The 17,412-nt window shown below is 43.1% G+C and overlaps 1 protein-coding gene across 3 annotated transcripts in view; it reads left to right on the forward strand.

Annotated features, from left to right (window-relative positions):
- The window catches only part of SDK1 (sidekick cell adhesion molecule 1), a 390,039-nt gene that overhangs the window by 256,198 nt on the left and 116,429 nt on the right, over positions 1-17,412 (forward strand). For all 3 annotated transcript variants that reach the window (XM_059862197.1, XM_059862198.1, XM_059862199.1), the window contains 4 exons: positions 5,264-5,400; positions 12,002-12,149; positions 13,035-13,175; positions 16,704-16,885. In XM_059862197.1, the coding sequence (XP_059718180.1) occupies positions 5,264-5,400; positions 12,002-12,149; positions 13,035-13,175; positions 16,704-16,885 (608 nt within the window). The remainder of the gene's footprint in view (positions 1-5,263; positions 5,401-12,001; positions 12,150-13,034; positions 13,176-16,703; positions 16,886-17,412) is intronic.

Here is a 17,412-nt window from a genome sequence, read left to right on the forward strand (position 1 = left end):
TCTTGCATCCCTGCAAGTCACAGAGTCTGATCCTGAAAGTAATTGCATGTTTTGAAACATCCCAGCTTCATTTAGCTTACTTTTATAGTCCTGTAAACACCAGCCTGAAATACATACAGAGGAAAAAAAAGCTTGTTCCTAAAGCTGCAAAAGCTGAGTTATCACCATGGATCACTCACCTGATGGGAAACTGTGCTGATTCCAGCTCAAAGTATCCTGAGGATTCTCAGGATGTATAAAATATGCAGAATTGCCACTATCTGTGCCTGATGATACCCACTGCTCAATATCAGCCTGTCTGCAGCCCATGCTAGAGGATCTCTTTGTTGTATGAATGTGACTGCAAAGTATGGTAATGCTGCATTGTTGGAAAATCAAAGCCCTCTACAAGCCTCTGTTATGTCACAACATATAGTAAAATCTTTTAGGCTCTTTCTCTATGCAAAATATATGGGAAGGACAATGTAATACAAAAATAGGCAATTTATTCCTGGCAGCAAGTTCATCTCCCTTCAGTTCCCTTTCATCAGAGAAAGAGCTATTATTGTTCTGTCTTCTTCAAAAGCAGGAGAGGGGAGCTAACCACTTATAATAAACCCCAGTGGGTTGCCAGGAATGCAGAGTATTGCCTTTGTCAGCCATCTATCCATGAATTTGGATACCCTTTTTGCTGGACTATTTATAATTGCCACTTCTTCCAATTTCTTCCCAATACATCCTATAAAAAAATTATTGCTAAAATTAAAATCGGTGTGACAAATGCAGGGTAAGAGATAAAAATGATGTCCATTTACAAATGTAACTTGATACAGATCCCACATCCCTTGGTTTCAATTGCCCATCTCTTCTCCTTTCTCCAGGGAGAGAAAGCAGAAGGAATGTCAAACTTGAAAATATATTATTCCTTCCTCGCCGAAAAGAAGGCTTCTATTTATTTTTCCAAGCTCTCTATTGAGATGTCATCCAAGACTCAAGGTTCACTGCTGAGTCTGAGTGCACTTGATACTCAAAGGAGAAATATCTCCCAGAAATGCATTTGGAAATAAATGCCATTGTGTCTGTTTGTCATTGAAGGTACAGCAGGAATGTAGGTGTTTTCAGCAAAAAGAAAGCATAAAATTCAAACCTCTTTCCCAAGTCATCTTCAGATCTGAGCAGATTGAAATGGGAAATAAATCTGTGCACTCTGGAACTCAGCAACCCTTTAATTCCAGAATTCCCCATGTTACAGACCTGTGAGAGACAGAGAGCCTCAAAACTCAGGGCTGCCTTGCAGGAATTGGAGAGGATTCTTTTGCAAGAGAAGCTGCAAAGTCCTGAGCAACAGTTGCCACATTTGTTAATTTAAACCACGATAAACTTTTCGGAGCAGAGCCATCAGGGCTGAGTGCTGCACTCCCTCCCTGCCTCAGCCCAGAGCTGTTATCAGCCCTGGCAGATGAACCACCTGCTCCTGAGCAGCCCCTGCCTGCTGGACCTGACTGAGGGAGTCCATTATAAAACAGGAGCAGGGCTTTTCAGAAAGTGACAAGAAAACTTCCTTAATCTCCTGTGCCTTTTTAGTAATCCCCTCCTCAGTCACAGTCTCTCTAATTACCTGCTGTTGGACCATTTTTCTCAGAAGTCTCTCCAAACCATGTCTGGTTTATTTTTCCTAGCAAATAGTCTGCTTTTAGCTAATTTTATAAAACACTCTGTGTGTTTGCTGAGTGAATTTTTCAGCTGCCCTCTGGCAGTGATGAGCTGACTCAAAACATTAGGGTTTCTGTTTTGAGCATGTATCATCTGCAACTGGCTAATATTTCTCTCCCAGATTGTCACAACGACTTCATGTTCTTTTCTTGCAAATGCACTACTTTAATTGCTTTGTCAGAGTTCCCTCGGGTCACCTTGGTGGCAATGCCATTAACCCTGGGGTTATCTATCAATTACAGATTTTAAAGTGTCCATGCACATATTTTGCTATCACATAAAATAAGTTATGGAAAACTTGCCTCCGTGCAACTCTTCAGCGTTAGAAAAATGAGGTTTTAAGATATTCTGTACTGAAAAACTTCCACATATTTCCTGTTGGGGCTTCAGTGAACAAAAGAAAGATAATGATGGAATTACACTTTGTGTGTCTGGCCAAGGTCTGTTCAGTGCTCTGGGTGTTATTGCTCTAAACCTCATCCACTTTCTAGGTGCTGACCAGTTCTAGTCTGAGGTCCTCCTCACCCTGAGAAAGGGTCAAAATTAGAATGCTCTGCAATAATTTCTTGGGTGTTGAAAGCAAGGAAAAGTAATCCTCTTAAAGGAAAAATAGAAGTGATGATCTCTTTGGGGAACATGAATATTCATGATGGTGGTAGAGGTCTCATTTATCATCCCTTCCACAGGGTATGTGGCAGCAAATGAGAAGGAGACAAAGTGTAAGTGCATGCTCAAGTAGAAATTACTACTTTTTAATCTCTGCTTTTGCATACTGCAATGAGAGAGGTACACTCCTGTGCTGAAATGTCTTTGTAGCTTTAAATATTCATTTCTGTCCAGGTGTGTTTCTTAGGCACTTGTTCTGTCTGCCTCGAGGGGTTTAAATCTGTGAGCACCATCTGTTGCTGCTCAGCATGGACACGTTTGGGTAAAGACAAACCCAATATTGGTGATATTTGTGGACGGGGTGTCCCGGATGGAGGCAGCAGCTCACGCTACTCAATCTCTGTCTGAACAGAAAGTGCCCATTTCCCTCGTGCTGCTGCTGATTGTCCTTGTCAATCTGAGAGAAAAAGCTCGAAACCCAAATCCTAAGCAAACAAAACCCCAGGTTTTAACCCAGTCTGTGCATTTAAAAACAGGGAAAACACGGAAAACCAGGAAAACTCTTTTTCAAAAGTCTTCTGAGTCTTATGCACTTGGAAAAAGAGACTGAGCTTTAAGTCTTAATTGTGTCATCTCTGTCTTCAAGGGAGCTGTTGACTGAGCCCTTCTAATGTATGGGACATCAAGAGTAGTAAATGCACACCTTGAAAATACCCATAATACACACCAGCAGTGCTCACTGGCTGCCCAGAGGAGCAGACACATGGGGATAATCTGCTGTGAGCTCCCCCTCAGCCATTCCTCCCACACTGCTGCTTCTGTGGCCATCATCTTCCAGGAGGAGCCACAGCCCCTCTCTGAGCTCTTCCCCACAGGGACTGGTGATAAATGAAGTGGGGACTGGGACTTGTGTGAGCCATGTAGCAACAAGACATTTCACTCTTCCCTTCAGTAATTACCGTTGCCAGCTTAATCACAAAAACTTTTCCAACCAGCTTGCCTAGGACATAATGATAAATTGTGGTGGAGGTTTAATGTTTATTATAATTTAATGTTTCATTCAAAATTAAGCAGCACACTCCTGTAGTCCCTGGGTAAATGGCCATATCTTACACCCCCACACTTTCCAGTGACAGCCACACTCTGTCTCCCAGGTCAGCTGCCCTCCTGCTTTGTTTCCAGGTCCCCCTCTTCCCTAAACGTGTTTATCCAAAATTTCACAGTGCTGTGTTTAAAATCTACTCCCTTTGGGCCCACACGTGGTCTTTGCTGTGCCTGATGTTTGCTTCAGCCCCAAAGTGGCCATGTCTGAGCTGTCAGTGCACGCCCAGAAAGGAGTGAGAGCAGTCAACTTAAACTCCTCACCATCAAGGCATCTCAAGCAAGCAATTTAATGAAGTTGAGATCTGAATCACACCCTGAGGTGTCATTCCATGTTTACTACAGAAAGAGCCTGGGGTCACCGTGCTGCTAATTTGGCTCTGCGTTTAAAGTCAAATGAGATGAGACAAGGCTTTGAGTCTCAGGTTTAGCCTTAGGAAATATCAGCCCCTCTTGCCTGGAGAAAGGTGGGCAGGGAAGTGCCTTCTGCTTCTGGTGCCTCATTAGCTGTGTGTTTTTCTTGCCACTCTTTGGCTCTTCCAGCAATTTTTTTTTGGTTTTTTGGTGCTAACTCCACAGTGTGTACCCATCAGAAATGCGTAAACAAAAGCATTCACAGCTTAACAGAAAAATAATAAAACTATTGTCTGGCTCTCCATATGTTCCTCAATCTTCCAGTAGAAACAGAAATCCAGGACATATTTATTGTTCTGGCTCGGAGCCAGAGCCTGTATTTATTTTGGTGAGTGGCTGAGGAGTTGCTGTTTTTAAATAACTCTGAGCCTTCAGTGGCAAAATACATCACAAGCAGGAATTGCTGCATTTTAAATCTAAGCATGTGAGTGCCCTCATGGCTTTCTGCTCTGGCCTGAGCTGGGGAAGGGTCACCCTCAGCCTTCTTGAGGAGGAAGGCAGATTGAATGGGTAAAATCCTGCCCTCCCTGCTTTTCCTTCACTCCCAAATCCTCGTTCTCCTTAGGAATCAGGATGATAAGGAGAAAAAATCACACTTAAATATAATGCTGAAGGGCTTTTATCTCTTAAAACACATCAGCATTAAAGGGTTGCAGCAGAATTTAGCGTTCTCACTTCACCATGCAGCTCCCACTTTCAGCCAATGGGTACAAATGAAATGTTCTTCCACAAATTTCCTTTATGTGTAGAAATTACACATTTTAATTGAGCTGCTGTTTTATTTTTGGTTTTGAAATGTTTTATGTTGTATTTCCATGGGGTTTCTGCAGGCATTTTCACTACATTTTATGGTTGGGTGCTTCCAAAAAAATCCCTATTATAGGGAGGAAGGATTCTGCCCATGACAGGATAAGCCTGAATCCGTGAGTAAATCAAGCTGTTCTGTAGCCTAAGAATACATATGGTAATTTTGATTAGTCGCTCTGTGTGGATAGTGTCAATGTCTTCTGCTTCCCTGAGTATGAAAAATTCCATGTTAAATCATATCTCCCATGTGTTTTACTGTTTTTACATATCACTGCTGTCACATTGTAGGACATCATTGTAAGACGGGAGAAAAAGTGAGAGAGGAAATTTATTGACCAACTTGCTCAGTCAAAAACAGGATGAAAATTGGCTTTTTGCCACATTTAGCAACACGTCCATTAGCTGTTCTATCCATCAGCCTTGGGACTTTCAGCATAATTTTTTTTTCCCCCCAAACAGGATAAAATTGTGAAGAATTCTGAGATATCTTTCATTTCTTTAATTGTACAATAGCTGCTGGTGGTTTTATATCCATCATCACACGGGCCTGATGTCGCCTGCCTTTAACTGCCTGTAAGACTGGAGCTGAATGAAATATAGATTAATTTTTCTGTGCTGGTTTATTTTTTTCCCCCCTCTGCAGAGAGCTGCCTCACTCCCCTCAGAACCTGGTGGCCACCCTGAACTCCTCCTACAGCCGCAGCGTGGTGCTCTCCTGGGTGCGCCCCTTCGACGGCAACAGCCCCGTGCTCTACTACGTGGTGGAGCTCTCTGAGAACAGTAAGTCAAACTCTTCTCAGCCCCATGGTGTTCTTAACCATTCCTTCAGACTCACCTCTCCCCAGAGCTGCTGACAAAGTGCTGCTGCAGTTTGCTTAAGCCTGGTTTTACACTCAGGTGTTTGCAGGCTGAAAGAGTGGAATGATGGAGAAGGCTGAGATGGAGGGATTTATTTACAGGACTTAGTTCCACCTCTGGTGTTGCCAGCCAGGCTTGAGGCACAACAGCTCATTCCTAAGTACAGCTGTAGTCAGTTTGTTCCTTCCCGTGGCTTTTTCTCCAGTTTCATGGATTTCTTGGTGCATTCAGAGCCCCAATTTCACCTAAAAGATGCAGAGAGGGGATAATTCAAGGAACTGATGGTCTGTCAAAGGAACAAACCTGGATGTCAAAAGGAGCTGCTCTCTTACCTCTCTGTGGGCTCATATGTTTTCTCTGCTTTCTGTAGATTATCATTTTACACCCTTCCTTTAGGTAGGTGGTTGAGGATGTTTGAGTGCAATCCAAATATCTGACTTCCTGCATTACAAACCTGGGCCCTGGGAATTGCGACTTGCCAGTTTTATCATGCTGAACACCAGGCCCTCCGTGGCTCTCAGTCTGCAAGGTTATTCAGGGACATTGCTAATGCCTCTTTAGGAGTTGATGGAAAGATGAGGGTATATGGAAATCGGTCACCTTGGCAATACTTTCTAATCTCTATCACCCTAGGAGCTGGAAATCCAAGCTGAACAATTGATTCTTGATGAAAAAATTAAGAGCATCACTTTTTGTGACATGTTGAAATTAGTCACTGCATAACTGAATGTGAAACAGTTCTGATTTGTGATTATCTGGAGAGCAGCAGTTTGTTTTGCCACACGGAGGGCTTGAGGGGAAACTTGAGCTTCAGATCACATACAAGCCTTTTGCTTTGCAGGATGGAATGCATAGCTTCTCAGATGTGAAGGTCCCAGAACCAATGATCTTGACAACTGTTAAGCTAAGTGCAGGTTTCTAGTCCTAGCAGAAATCCAAAGTCGTGCCCAGGACTGCTGCCCGTAAAATAGTTCTTTTCAATCAAAGACTCTGGATCTTTGTAGCAAATGAGTAAGAAAATCCACGATCCTGCACTCATTCTCCATCTCTACCTTTCTATTTTCACTCTTCTCTCCTTCCCTCCTATAGCTACAGGCCAGTAACTGCCTGTTTTTCTTCTTTTCCCTCTCTGATCTTTTGCCCAAGGATGTTTCCCTTCTGCTCCTTGTTTCCCTGTGGCTTTGTTGATGATAAGTTAGCGAAGCCCCAGTCTGGGAACATGATGCCAAGGTCCTAGAGCTGTATTTACACAGAGACAGCACAGAGGTGGCAGAACATGTGCACTTGGATCCTGCAGTGGGCTGCATCAACTGGGACAAGTCCCTAAAAGAAAAGGCAGCTCATTCAGTGCCAGGAGAATTATGGAATTGTTTCAGTTGGAAGGGACCTTGAAGATCATCTCATTCCATCATCTTTCTTTTGTCCTGGAGGAGTTTGGAAGGTCTTCAAGTCCTTTCTACCAAGGATGCTTTGCACTTGTATAGAAATGGGGTAGATGTGCCATCATTTTACAATTAATTCACTGAAATTTGTCGAGGGCCCAGCCAAAATCAACAGTAGTTCTCTGGAAAGCATGCACACAGTCCCTGAGAACACCACAGGGTCCTGTGAACCACTGCTCACTCTGTGATAGATCAAATCATTTTGGCTGATGTCATTGCAGTCTGCCACTGAGAGGGTCTCATTGTCCCAAAGCACAGGTCTGTGTCCTGCCACAGCTCAGAGCTGCAGAAGCCAAACAGGCCAGCTTGGTTGTGAACTGAGCATTTAACTCCCAGATATATCTCAGATCTTGCTGTCCTTTAAATTTTTGTCTTTATTTGCTTTGCTTTTATGTGCAATGTGCAAATGCTTGCCCACAGAAGTAGAACAGGGAAGGATCTGAGCCCTTGGATATTCCACTGTTGCTGTGCTCCCTTGTTGCATATATACAGAGCAGTACAGCAGTGTCAGCAGTGGCTTTGGTTTGGAGCACTGACTGAAATGTCTGCACACTGACACTGCCTTGTTTTGGTTTCTATTTTCCTGAAGTGTTTGGTTTTCAGGGTTATTTTGATCTCAGCAGTGTGTGGTTAATATTTAGCTCCTCCAGACCTCCTGCTCCTCTGGAAACCATCACCTTCCCTTTGTTCCCAGGCATCTCCAGCACTGTTTGTGCAAAAGCTGGCATTTGATGTTGTGTAGGTAGAGCTTGGCCTGATGTGACTCTGCAGAAACTGCCTTTGCTTTTCAAAGACAATTTCTGTTTGGGGTTTGTGCTGCAGAAGGAGTGGCTGTCAGGGAGACAGGGAGCACCCTCCACGAGCCCTGTCACTGTCACAGCAGAGCAATGTGCCTCCCATCCCAGTCCCCCTGCACTTTCAAATGTGAAGGAGGGACACCAGAATTATGGTTTATTTTCCAGTTAGCTACACTGTGCTGGTTTTCTTCTTAGTTCTGTGGAGGTTGAATATTTGGAGTTGGAGTGTTTTGGTTACAGGTGCTGAAAAGTAGGCTTGTTTTGTTGCTTTTTTTTTAGCTGTTTTGTTTTGGATAACTTTCTCACAGCTTTAGGAGCCATGGTAGGTTTTGAAGCACTTACCATCAATGAATACATAACAGTGTCTGCTGCAGAGAAATAGCTGAAGAGGATTCAAAATAACAAGTATAAATTTCAGGGGTTTAATTACCAGCTGCATTAGAGGGAGGCGTGTCACTCCACCTGGCATGGATTAGAACTCCTTTTCATTAATATCAATTCAGTAAAGAGATACAAAACCCTCATTTTAATTAGAGGGAAGAAAACAGTGGCAGATCGTGCACGTAAATTGCTGGGAATATGAACGACTCTAGCCACCTAATTTTTAAAATTAATGTATTTGGCACAGTGCAATAATTCTCAAAATACAACTATTCACAGTAGACTGTGTCTGTGGGTGACTTGAGACATATGGCCTTAAACATTTGGGGGCAAATTTATAATCTAATTTGAAAAACACAGTTCCAAGGAAACACAGTCATTAAGTATTCCTGCCCACACAGAGCCAAGAATGTGAACCTTGATTTGAAATAGGATTTTCAAATAAATAGTACCATGCATTGCTGTCATTTGCACTAATATAATTTTGGATGTTTCATGACCTGTTGAGCCCCATTGCAATTTACCTCAGAATTCCAATGAAGTGTCTTCATGGAGTTAGGAGGGGATATGCTTATTTTATTCCAAAGAGGTTTAGACTGGATGAATTAATCAAAAAATATTCTGAATAGTCTTTTAACTGAAGAAATGAATTAAGACTTGTAGAATTCTGCTGAGAACAATTAAGATAAAAGCCCATTTTTGTTTTATTGTATTCTGGGATATCTGTGCTGTGTGAGGTGATGATATAACTCAGAATCATCACATTGTGCCAATGAGGAGATAATAAAAGCTCCAGTGGAAAGCATCTCTACATGCTTAACTAAAACCTGTGAATTGTCATCCTTAATTTGGTAGGAATATTCAAGTGGAAAATATTGAACTGATTTGATAAATCTTTGCAAAAATCAAAGTAAAACTGCATTGTCATTATGATTGTGATTCAGACCTAGATATGATAATTTTAAAAGAGACTTTTTTTTCAGGCCACTGCTAGGCATTGCATAGGTCCTACCAAACAAAGGGTGAACCATTTAGCTTTCAGTTGGATTTTTTGCAATATTGTATTGCTCCAAAGGTTTGAAAGATGAATTCAGTGTATTCCAGCAGCACAGCAAATTCCGATGCTGCCATCTATGCAAAACCCCCTGGAGAAGGAAAGAGATGGAAATGTGTTCCAGACCTGCAAAAATCAGCTTTCTGCAGTAGATCTGATCGGTAATATCAAATTAGAAATGATTTTTGGGGGAATTGCAATTAATGCATGAACTGTAGGGTAGACAGGGAAATAGAGAAGAAATGCCTCTTGGCACATAGCCAGAGTTATTGAACGCGTCACAAGCGCATCCAAAAATGCATGACAGAAAAAAAATGTCATTTCTAAAACCCCTAAATGACATTGTAAACCAGAGAACAGCCTGTGAGATTCCTCATTTCCAATAAATTAAGCTGGAGAGGCAATCAGAGTTAATTCAGAATGGCCAATATTTGTAAGACGACAGACAGCTCAACATGGAAGTTGTTCAGACAGCAGCAATTACAGGGGAAGAGCAGCAGAGCCCAGAGTATGTTCTGGGCAGCTTAAGTTAAATGAAGGATTAGCAGAGTCTGTTCAGTCTAACAGAGACCTTTTTAATAGTTTGACCTGGCAAGTCTTTTGTCACCATGGAGCTTCTCCAGGCTTCCTGGGACAGGTGAGTGACAGCCATCCCTGGAGGACGGGAGAGGTGCTGTTGAAAATTTTATGGCATGTTTTCCTTGTCAGAATTGCTCTTCTCCACAGTGAAAAGAGCTTCTGCACAGTCCTGGGGTTGGTTGTGTGTATCTAAAGAGGGAGATCCATTTTTTCAGAGTGTTTTGTTTATTGATTCAAAAAAAATAAAAAAGACCTGACATTTAAATTTTAAAGATACTCTGCAGACTCAGTGTATCCAGTGCTCCAGGAGCCAGCAAATGCTCCCTGAGCCGCCCTCCTCTCTGAATCAGAGTGCCCAGGAGATGAATAGGCTTCGTTTATATTAGTTTCCAGTTTAATCTCTCTTCCTGCCAGATCTTTTATCTTCCACCAGGAGAGGAAAAAGAATTAATAAAGTATTCTACAGATGCAGCATATAAACAGAGCAAAGCCCCAAGGTGCTGAGGAGATTAATAGGGCCTGTTGTTGAATCAAACTGCTCACTACATTGAGCTGCTTGGGTTAAGCACTCTCAGGTGGTGTTTACACTGGCAGTAAACAAATGAAATGCTCTAGGAAACGGACCACTGCCCAAGTAGCTCATACAAGGGTATTTCACTCCCCTCTTCCATTTTCCTCAGGAAGTTCCCTCAGGCAGTGCACTAGGTCAGCCATACCTTAACTCCAGCTTCCCTTGATTTGTTGCTGTGCACTCTGGCTGTAACAAGGCTGTTTGGGAAGTCTCAAGGGAAGCCTGTGAAAATTCAGAAGGAGCTAAGGTGCAAAAAACTCCTAAGCAACGCTTTTCTAGATGGCACAGGTGTGCTTCCTCTAAGGGCTCTCTAAAAGAAATCCAATGTTCAGCTAAGATAAATTGGCATCAAGATCTTGCAGCCAAAGTGGCTGTTGGTAAATCAACAATTGGCAAGGACAGACCTTCACTGCTGTGCAAATGTCCCTCTCCAGCATTCCCAGTATTCTGCTGTGTCAGTTTTCCTGTTAAAAAAGACTTCGTTCTGGCAAGGCCCTTACTGGAATAAATACATTTGGAGTAATTTGAAGATGCAGTGTTTATAGCCCAACTGGCATCACACCCTAGAGGACTTAAACTTGCTAAGGAATCTGCCAGAAAAGCACAAAATGAGTGGCTTCTGTCTTGGTGTGAAGTTTAGCAGCCTTCCACGTTCGGGACATCTCGTCTTCATTTTCAGGCAGACGTTGAGGTGACCTGCCAGGAGCCACGATGCACTTCTGATGAGCAACATGCACAGATAACGTTGCCAAAATCTACAGCAGGCTCCTCAGCAATTTCCAGAAGTGTCAGTAATTTTGAGCAGGGAGCATGAAAACAGCTGGTATTATTTAAAAACTGAACAAATCTTCAAATTGGCTGATTCCGTTGCTGTACTGTTGCAACACAGACCAAATGTCACCTCTCCCTGACTATTTCAGTCATGACATCAGGGAGAATGTGTGACACCAGGCTATGGAGAGAAGAAGTCAGAATATTTAATTTTCAACATGTTTCATTCCTGACCTCTTTGAAAACTTGTAAATGTAATTTGGGCATCAGAGGAGCTTGATATGGCAAGAATGTGAGCTGACAGTGACGGGTTTAGAGTGCTGCCAGGGCTCTTTCTACCAGGGAAAGCTTCCTAGGACAATTAGATTCCATGCTGAATAATATCACTAGGAAAAAAAAAAAAAAATAAGGCTGCAGACACATAGAATCAGCAGCTGAGGCTTTCTCAGGTCTTGCAGCAAAGGGCTGATTTGGCAGAGGGAGTCACGCTTCTACACCTGCTTGCAAGCTGGGTAGGAAGATATTCCAAACTGCCTGTGAATTTCATTAGAATCCTTCCACCAGAGCCACTCATGGGTGTGGTGGTGTGATGGCCTGCCAAACAGATGGGTTGTGAAATACACAGCCCATCTGTCTTTATCATGCTTGTTTCCTCTTTTATTAAAATGTTAATGAATATAGTTTTTATTTATTATGCCATGACATGTGCAGCATCACTTTCCAGTAGACAAATGTGCAATCTGCATAACCGTGTGGGCTGACAGGAAGGTTTCTTCTGCTGAAAAGAAACTTCTTCCCAAAGTTCCTCTGAGGGAAGCAAGCACCAAGAGCTCTGAGCAGTCAGAGGCGTTTTCTCACTTCTGCAGGGCTTTTGACAGGCACTTTCATCTTTTTTTTCTTTTTTTTCCCATGCTAATTTTTCCCACAGATTCTCCCTGGAAGGTTCACCTGTCAAACCTTGACCCGAAGATGACTGGTGTCACTGTGAGTGGCCTCACTCCAGCCAGGACCTACCAGTTCAGGGTGTGTGCAGTCAACCAGGTGGGCAAGGGGCGCTACAGCACCGAGACCAGCAGGTAATGACAGGCACTGAGGGTGTGCTGAAGGGACAGAGACCTGGGGAGGGGAAAACACTGCTTGGGACTCAAGGAATAAAATAATCTTTTGTGCAACGATTGGGAGATGGAGAAGTTGATGTTTCTCAGGTCTCTGGAGAAGTTGCTGTTTCTCAGGTCTCTGGAGAAGTTGCCATTTCTCAGGTCTCTGCAGCTGGCAGGGGTTGGGGATGATGGCACTGGGGATGCAGGAGCTCAGCACATCATGAGAGAGGTGTCCTCATACTCCAGAGTATCAGTTGAGCAGAATCTTGGAAATTACATTTTGCTCTTGTGCTAAGCCCCAGCAGTTAGGCCGGGCAGGAGCACAGCTCTCACCCTGTCATGGCAATGTCACTTCTGGAATTTACCCAGATGTGACAGAAAAGGATGGCTTCATCATATTCAGTTTCAAATGCATCCCCCTTCTTCTGTGAACCAAAGCTTGCTGCAAGCTTGAATTGCAGAACAGCTGAACTCTAAATGGCTTTTTCAAAATGTAGGAGTTTGATATGAAAAATATTGAAAGAGCTGAAAGAAACAATTTGGAAGGAGTCACAGACACTGGACCTGAGCTCTTACTCATTCAGGCTTGTAATCTTTTTAAAGAGTTGCAGCAGCCTGGGTGATTCCAAGAGAATAGGGTTACCTCAGCTGTCTGTCTTGTTGCTTGCTTAACTGATTTCCTATTATGTTGATTTGTTGTAACTATTTCATGCATGTCTTCAGCAGTTTGATCAGCATTATATTTCTTTCTAGTCATCAGACTGTGATAAAAGAGTGGTTCCCTTGGAGTGGATACAGGAAATAGACTGTTATTTATGATTTCTTTCAACACCCATGTCCATCACATTCTTTTGTGCTTAGGTTGATGCTACCTGAGGAGCCCCCCAGTGCCCCCCCTAAAAACATCGTGGCCAGTGGGAGAACCAATCAGTCCATCATGGTCCAGTGGCAGCCTCCTCCTGAGAGTGAGCACAATGGGGTTCTTCATGGCTACATCCTAAGGTAAGTCCTTTCTTAACCTGGGAAGTCCAGAGATAGGTCCAGGTGTGCACAAGGGAGTTCAAATGATGTGACTTAAGAGCGTAATGAAAGCTATCTCTAATTGAATTAAAGATATTAGTTATTGTGTGCAAATGTTCAGGCTGCTCTGGTTTGTTAAAAATGAGAAAACAACAACTCTTCAAGGAGTCACAAGGGTGCAGCCACTTAAATTCTGGCCTCTCTGTCCTACAGAGTCTGAGGGTTCCCAAGGACCTGTGGAGACTCAAAATCCTTTTATTCCATTTTCAAAGGGAAGTGAAGCTCTAAGTAATGCAAGTGTTCACATGGGAGGCTGGTACACTGCAGCCTATGCAGATGTGTATTTGCTTATTACAAGCTCAGCTCCCTGCTCAAAAGGTTAATTAAATTTATCAAAGACACAACAGGGCTCCTGCCTATGGAGGAGCAGCAAAAGAATCAATAAACTTCAGTTTTGTGCCAAACAAAATGGAGAGAGGGAATGACAGGTCAGATGCTTCATGGCAGACCTTGGTTTGGTTTTGAAAATCAGCCAGGTGAGTAAGGTCCTTTCAGCCCTGTTTGTATTTCTTAATGAGAAACACATTCGGGCAGGTAACTGGGAATCCTGCATCCATCCAGTCTGGCAGCTTACCCAGGATTCATTGTGTTAGGAAGGATGCTGCCACTTGAGAGTCTTTGCAGAGCATTTCCCTTAGGTGATTTTTTGGGGCTCAGTATTCACTCCTACCCAATTCCACTACAGATTACTGCTCATTTGGCATCCTCCCCACCCTGCAGTGCAAGCAGCCAGCTAGGGCCACACCTCTAGTGAGGGAGGCATTTTTTGTGGAAGACTCCCAGCCCCTGACATATTTCCAAGTGATGGTTTCAGCCTCCTGTAGGCAGGATGCTGACATTTTTAATACAGTGTCCTCCAGAACTGTAAAAGATAACTAAATGCTGCAGTTTAAATGCCAACATCCTGTTCAAGCTGTGCTCCTACTTTTGCTGGCATGGATGGAAAGGCTTTTGTCATGTTAAGAGTGTTGGTGAGCTCCCAAAATAGCCCTGGGAGGTTCCCTCTGCCTGCAGGCAGAGTTGAGTGTGTTCATCTCCCTGTCACCTGCACAGAGCCCCTCAGCAGAGGTGAGCCCCTTGAGCTGTTGGTGCAAGGTTTTAGGGCTGGGCTCAGTTTAAAATGTTTTGTCAGACAGTGGGGAAAAGGTGCTTTGACTTCTGCCTGCAGATAGACCCCTGAGTCTTGGGTTCCCATCTGCCAAGGGTGCAAACATTCCTCATGCAATTCTTCCCTTCCAGCTGCTCTCCCCAGTGGCAGGATTAGTTCCTCAGTTATTCCCAGGGAGTCTTTCCTAGTCTCAGCATTAAGTCATGGGCAAGGTTTACAAGTAGAGACATTTCTCCATTAGCCTCTCCATTGACATTAACCACTTCTGTTTCTGCTTTTAGTGCCATGTCTTTCTGGCACTTAATGTGCTTCACAAAGCACTCCCATAGGCTCCTCCTCCTGGCAATCTGTTCTGTTTTCTGCATATAGCATTTCCAACGAGATTTAACTTTGCTACTTTTGACAGTATTTATCTGCATAGTTGATCCCTGACCTTGCTAGAACATCTCTGTCCATTTTAGTAGTGCTCATATTCCTTATACTTAATCTGTGAGCGTTTTTGGTGTCTTCCTGCTTTGTCTTGACAGCAGAGCAGAGAAACTATTTACTCAACAGGAATTCAAGATTATCACATAAAAGCACAAGTCCCAGGTAATAAACTAGGCTGTTCTTCCCAGTTGAACTGTGTGGTCACAGCAATATGCACTGAAGAACAGTGTTCCTGCCCTGATTCCTGCAGAATCAGGGTATAGCAGAGTGAAAAGCACCAGCCATCCCACAGACCCAAAGCTCAAGACAGGCAAGATGCTAAATTGATGGAACACCTGATCTTTAAAAGTGAAGGTGCACTGCACAAGTCATGTGGAGTATCCATCAAAGTCCATGGTGAGAAAAATCACGAAGACATGACATTTCTGAACTGGCCTCCTTCCTCTGCCCTTTTTCTCACTGCCAATATTGCATTAGGGGTTTGCCATGCTAACAGCATAACAGATTAAATCACAGGAGCACTTGCACCTTGTCTGCTGGGCAGGAGACAGAACGTTGCTGCAATAAGAACTGACTTGCCAGGGAGCACACACCCTGCACAGGAGAGAGAGAGAGAGAAAGGGGGAGCAAAACATTCCATAAACTCAGCTGAGGGCTGGTATTTCTTTATTTCCATTTATATTTCTTAAATGGAATCACACCAGTGTAGCATTACAAATATTAAGTGTGCTAGAGATGGTCAGGCAAGCAGCAGAAAACAGAGATGTCAGTGATTAAGAAGTGATCTCTTTATAGGAAGATTTTAGAACAAAACTCTCTGGCTGGAACACATGAAGTTGTCTTGTCATAAAGAATGCACTGATTTTATTAGATGGATTTAAAATGTCTCTGTAAGATGTCAATGAAATTGTTCTGTGTCAATAAACTTTTGGTGATTGCAGTGAAGAAAAGGATGGGTAAGAGTGTATAAAAGTAGTGTGGTGAATAAAAATACAATTGTTTCCATATTTGTCTTTTTCATGGACTAGTAATGCCTTGTGTCCCTTATTTGGCCTCTAGTCTTTTGATTTTTTGTGAATTAGCATATTGTGAGCATCAACTGTACTGCTTTCCTAAAGGAAAGAAAACAAACAGTATTATTCACATTCACAGATTTGCAAGGTTTGTTTGTTTTCTATAATTTAGTTTTTCTCTGTAGTTTGGTGGCCTGAAGAGACACATCAAAGGGGCTCTGTTTTCTGGAATACAGTTTGTACATGAGAAAATAGATTCTGTGTTTCAGCTGCTCGTGTCTCAGCAGCAAGAGTTTCAGGATATTTATCACCCACCTGTGTTTGACACAGCCCTTCTCCTGGAACTCCAGTGCTTACCCAACCCTTCAGTCTCAACTGTATTCAATCCTTATTTAATTATTCTGTGAAGTAAATTCTGGTGGAAGCCAGGGATGCCAGTGGCTGAGATCCCAGGAGGTCAGAGCCCTCTGAGCTCTTACTTTTCAGATTTCAGAAGTGAAGGAAAAAACACAATTTCTCAGGCTGATTTACAGCAGCACTCTGATAAAAATCACATCTGGGCTATTTTTTGTACTAAATCACAGCTTTTACTAGACAAGCCACATTTAAAAAGCTGTAATTTTTCTGCAACCATAAAACAGGATAAAATACCCGTTTTGTTTAGCCCTGAGCCTGTAATCTCAGAGAGATCAGATTATAAATACTATAGCAGTCAAACATGATATGGTCTTATCAGGAGTTGCTATGCTCCTCCTGATTATTTTTCATTATTCTTGGTAAAATTCTGCTGTAGAACTTTGCATGTTGCCTCTTCACAAAGGAAGCTGTTTTGCCAGCCAGGATATTTTCTCTAATTGATGCCATCTCATTAACCAGCTAATTCTTGTCCCCATATGGCAGGTATCGCCTGGCCGGCCTCCCGGGAGAGTACCAGTACAAAAACATCACCAGTGCAGAAATCAACTACTGCTTGGTGAAAGACCTGATCATTTGGACCCAGTATGAAATCCAGGTGGCATCTTACAATGGAGCTGGGCTGGGAGCCTTCAGCAGGCCTGTGACAGAGTACACACTGCAGGGAGGTGAGCAAATCCCAGCAGGATCTCCTTGATCATCCCACAGCTTCCTCAGGGGATGTGCTGCCTGGCAAACCCACCTTAGAACCTGGGAAATCAATGGTCACTTCAGTCAAATTTGATAGACAGCTTGGAGCAGGAAGCACTGCAAATTTCAAGTGCCTGATCAGAGCCAAGTCTTTGCTCTATCTCTGTTGTAGGAAAAGCTGGGAGTGAAGTAAAAAATTATCTGTTTTGTTGACCCTCCTGATGACGTGTTGGCACGTTGCAGGTCAGAGTCAGCTGCAGCAGAAGTAATAAATAGAAATGCTGATGAGAGCTGGGGTCCAGGGGAATGGATTTATGGGACCTGTGACAGGCAGGGGCTGAGGTTACCCTGCCAGGAGACTTAGAGAAAATATGGCAGGGAATTGGTTTTATCATGGCCAAGGCATGCAAGATGCTGCATATGCAATATGGGAGATAGAGGGAACCAGCTGCATTAGCTCTGATTATCACAGAATACCTTGTTTTAGAAGTGTGGAATAAATTGC

Source organism: Haemorhous mexicanus, chromosome 17 (genome assembly GCF_027477595.1).
Source record: "Haemorhous mexicanus isolate bHaeMex1 chromosome 17, bHaeMex1.pri, whole genome shotgun sequence".
Lineage (NCBI taxonomy): Eukaryota > Metazoa > Chordata > Aves > Passeriformes > Fringillidae > Haemorhous > Haemorhous mexicanus.